This window comes from Budorcas taxicolor, chromosome 15, assembly GCF_023091745.1.
Source record: "Budorcas taxicolor isolate Tak-1 chromosome 15, Takin1.1, whole genome shotgun sequence".
Taxonomy (NCBI): domain Eukaryota; kingdom Metazoa; phylum Chordata; class Mammalia; order Artiodactyla; family Bovidae; genus Budorcas; species Budorcas taxicolor.
Window position 1 is genome coordinate 21,247,276 of NC_068924.1, and position 4,337 is coordinate 21,251,612.

The following is a 4,337-nucleotide window of genomic DNA, read 5'->3' on the forward strand; positions in this document are numbered from 1 at the left end:
CATAGTTTGGGGGAAAGGAAGCTGGTCTGGCGGGGATACGAGGAAGGAGGGTGGGGGAAGGAGGCTGAGGATGAAAAAGCTGAAGTGCTCCCCCACTGATTCCAACAGGACAAGACGCCCCAAAGTGGATGCTTTGACTCTCCTATTCGGACCCCAAGGCTTGGACAGGTCCCGAAGCCTGTGATCACTGCAGAAATGGGATTCAGGTGACCCACAAGCACGCGCCAGACCCCAACATCTACCGAGCAAACCAAGGGCTTCCGGCCTTGGCGGTTGCCAACTTGGCGGGTTTCCGGGGTGAGGGCGGGGCGGGGCTGAGAGACCTGCAAAGGAGCTTGGAGAAGCGTCCTCAGTTGCCATGGAAACGAGGCCCAGCGGCAGTCTTAGCAGCCCAGAGGGGTCCTGTGAAGCTTTTCCCCAAGGATTGCTAGTGTTCACCGGCTCTTCGGATCGCGATGCCAACTTAGCCAAGCAGTTCTGGATCGGGGCGTCAATGTACCCCCACAACGAATCTCAGCTGGTGCTCTCCAGAGGTAGCAGCCAGCGTCTGCCGGTGGCGAGGCCTTCCAAGAGCAGTGCACAGGGTGAGTAGCTCCTCTGTAACCCACGGGGAAGATACTAGAGCCCCGCCCAGGAGAAACTGCTGAACCTAGTTCTAAAGAGTCTTTCATTCAAATATCTAAACCTCTATACAAACAATTTTAAAATCATCTCTGCAATTTTTCCACCCCAAAATGATCAGTGGTGTCTTTGTTATATCTAAAAGCACATCTGAAAATATCCCCTGGGTTATGACATCTATTTGTCTAAACAGTGTAGAATAGTCTGGGCAAATGTTGGGTGAAAGGATATGGAAGACAGTCGTTTACATAATTGAGTTCAAACATGAAAACCCTCGAGAAGTTTGAAGGCAGAGTCAATATTAGGAAACAAGTTCCCTGACCTGTAAGGCCTAAAATGGGGAAACTGCAATTTTTATAGGTATAGAAAACTTAAATACCTTTAATGCTATGGTTTTTCCAGTTATCTCTTTACTTCCCTTTTGTATTTTTTAGAGAAAACTTATTTCCAGCCCTTTTCCCTTGAGGAAAGCAGTAAGTACAAAGTTTTATGCCTTTCAAAATCCTGATTCCTAGATTCTTTTAAAAAAAAAATCTAAGAATTTTTTTAAAAATTAAAAAAATATAGATAATAAGTATAAGGATACAACTTCATACTTTGGCATAACTTTCTGAAAGCATACCAGGACCCTGCCTCAGGGACCAATTCATTTATCCAGAGGAAAATGCCTAAATTCCGGTAACCCTTTGAATAGGAATTGTAATATCTGATACTACAAGTTTGTTCTGTTTAGAGACCTTTTCTTATCTCTAGACTCAGGCTTGGAGGAGGCAATGGCACCCCACTCCAGTACTCTTGCCTGGAAAATCCCATGGACAGAGGAGCCTGGTAGGCTGCAGTCCATGGGGTCGCTAAGAGTCGGACACAACTGAGCAACTTCACTTTGACTTTTCACTTTTATGCATTGGAGAAGGAAATGGCAACCCACTCCAGTATTCTTGCCTGGAGAATCCCAGGGATGGGGAACCTGGTGGGCTGCCATCTATGGGGTCACACAGAGTCGGACACAACTGAAGCAACTTAGCAGCAGCAGCAGCAGCAGCAGCAGCAGCAGATTCAGGCTACTCCTCTTCTAAAGAGATTAAAGGTTCCTTGCAGTCAGAGCTAATTAATTCAGTCTCCAGTTATTTATGAATTTGGTTCATAAAGTTTCAAGACAGTACATATTTATGTTACCTTCCTACTCTATGTATTACCTTTTAACCTTTAATTTTTATCAACGTTATTATAAAATCATGATAAAATTATTTCATATTGAATTTGACTGTTTTCTTTAGAGAGTAGAGATGTCACTGCTGAAACCCTAAAGATTCAGGAATCCGAGGAGAAAAAAAAGTATCTCCAAAAGGTAGGCCAATATTTCAGAAAGTTATTTGATTTTCCTTAAAATTTCATTATTATTTTCTGTGTGTGTTTTAGTCGCTCAGTCGTGTCTGACTCTTTTCAACCCCATGGACTATAGCCCGCCAGGCTCCTCTGTTCATGGAGTTCTCCAGGCAAGAATACTGGAGTGTGTTGCCATGCCCTTCTCCATTATTTTCCAAGTCATCCCACTATTCTTTTTTTTAATATACATATATAGAAATTTCCTGCTTCTGGTATATCGGTGTGGGTGTTGAAGAACCTTTATTAGAACTTTAATTGAAGATTAAGAAATTCTATTAAACTTTGGCAGTTCTCAGTCTCTGCAAAAGCCCAAGGATGTATAAGAACAATGAAAACAGAGGGAAGTGGGGGAAAATGGATTCACACACTTTCCATCCAATAAGGCCCTAAATCATACTCAAAGTTGTAAGAAGAGAAATAGTGTAAGAACAGGAAAAAGTGAAGAGAATTGACTGTCTTGCTGTGCTGTGCTGTGTCACTCAGTCGTGTCTGACTCTTTGATGAACCAACTGTCTTAATAGGTCAAAATTAAATGATCAGAGGAATGAGTCTGTCATCTAGAACCATTTTGATTAAAGGCCACAATTCAACACATTGGTGTTGTCAAATCAACTGAACATGTCTCTTCTTGGCAACCTCCCTTGTCTGCTTTTCTTGTTGCAGGCGCAGACTTTAACTCAATAATTAGTACAGTGATTTATAGAAACATTTTGTTTGGTTAATGGGAAGATTCCATTCCTGTAACTGTTTCTGTACTATAAAAGCAAAGATAGAGGATTTGTCTGACCTAATGTCTTTAATCACTGGATCTATTGGCAAACTCCAAAAGACTTATTGGGAATTCTACATAAATTACAGAACAATCATTTGAGTTTGCTGATCACATTAGTTCCCTTTGTGGACTCTTGGTGATTCCTCCAAACAAATTAAGTGATTAGAAATAGTCAGCATCTTCTTCTCTCCTGGGGATACTATATACTGTATATTTATACCAGGACTTAATGAGGGGGAAGAGAACTTAATTTTCAGTGAGGCAAAAATCACTAAAATTCTACTTCTTCAGCACATTTTAATTTCATTTTTGGAAGAGATTAGAAATAAAAGATTAAAGACAAACTACTTCCAATTTTTATCATTTTTTGTCAAACAATTTAAGACAATTTGAGGAGTTACAAGTGAATTTCATGTTAATGGACTATTATATTAGTAGTCTTAGAACTGATTTCCTTGCATCAGGTTCTTCTATTATTAATTAATTAATACCCAGATATCTACTGAGAACCTGTCACATGCCAAGTACTATCATAGATGCCGGGAATATAAAGATGTATTCCCTGACTTCAAGGAGTTTATAATCTGGTGGTGGAGAGTGCCAATTAAATAATGCATTATGATGATAGATATATGCACATAATACATTATTATGGTAGAGATACACACGTAGAACTATGGGAACACATTGAAGGACATCAAAGTCAAGCTTAAGGATTCAAGAACTCTTCCCAAAAGAACTGCGTTTCAAAGAATGTATAGACTTGACCAATCAAGTAATATCCTCCATGCTAAACTAGTTATCTTCCTAATACCCAAGTCCTGATATGCTGCTTTCTTACCGTATTTGTCTGCTAGGGTTGCCATAACAAAATGCCACAGAACAGGTGGCTTAAATAACAGAATTTTATTTTCTCGCAGTTGTGGAGGCTGGAAGCCTGAGATCAGGGTGCCTCCAGAGTTGGTTTCTGATGAGGCCTCATTCCCAGGCTTCTGCAATAGATGGTCACTTTCTCGGGGCATCCTCAAATGGTAGCAGGAGCTCTGGTGTCTCTTCATCATCCTATGAGGACATCAGTCCTATTATATTAGGACCCCACCATTATGACCTCATTTAACTTGAACCACCTTTCTAAAAGATCTGTTTCCAAATAGAGTTACACTGAGGGTTAGGGTTTCAACATAGAAATTGCAGGAGTGGGGATGGGAATGATATATTTCAATCTATATATCTGGTTTCATTTTTCTCCCTAGCTTTTCTGCAGGATGGAGACCAAACTCTCCAGCGTGGTATTCAAGTTCTTTCCCAGTCTGACCGTGACCTAACTGTCTTCTACCACTCTCCTTCCTTCCCCTATTCACCACCCTCTACCCCAAAAGCAGCATCCTCTGTCCAGCTGGTGCTCAGCCACTAGGCTAGGGCACACTGTGTACCCTTTGCCATATGTGCTGCGATGGTAAATGGGTAAATATTAATATACTTTTGCTAAACCTAAACACACACATTATCCTGTGATATCTGCCAAATTGTACATTAAGTCAAATAGGTTCTGCAAGGC

General features: G+C 40.9%; 1 protein-coding gene across 1 annotated transcript; it reads left to right on the forward strand.

Moving 5' to 3' along the window:
- Positions 1–358: 358 nt before the first annotated feature.
- HOATZ (HOATZ cilia and flagella associated protein) lies at positions 359–4,104 on the forward strand. The gene is made up of 4 exons (XM_052653022.1): positions 359–584; positions 1,056–1,094; positions 1,899–1,969; positions 4,033–4,104. Exons 1-4 carry the CDS (start codon positions 359–361, stop codon positions 4,102–4,104), a joined length of 408 nt encoding a protein of 135 aa, XP_052508982.1.
- Positions 4,105–4,337: the final 233 nt, after the last annotated feature.

What these genes read in the sequence shown, in the direction of transcription:
- HOATZ (XM_052653022.1), top strand. Translation starts at nt 359, where the DNA reads ATGGAAACGAGGCCCAGCGGCAGTCTTAGCAGCCCAGAGGGGTCCTGT. An exon ending in TTCCAAGAGCAGTGCACAGG is followed by an intron (nt 585 to 1,055) that starts GTGAGTAGCTCC and finishes TGTATTTTTTAG; the next exon opens with AGAAAACTTATTTCCAGCCC. An exon ending in AAAAAAAGTATCTCCAAAAG is followed by an intron (nt 1,970 to 4,032) that starts GTAGGCCAATAT and finishes TTTTCTCCCTAG; the next exon opens with CTTTTCTGCAGGATGGAGAC.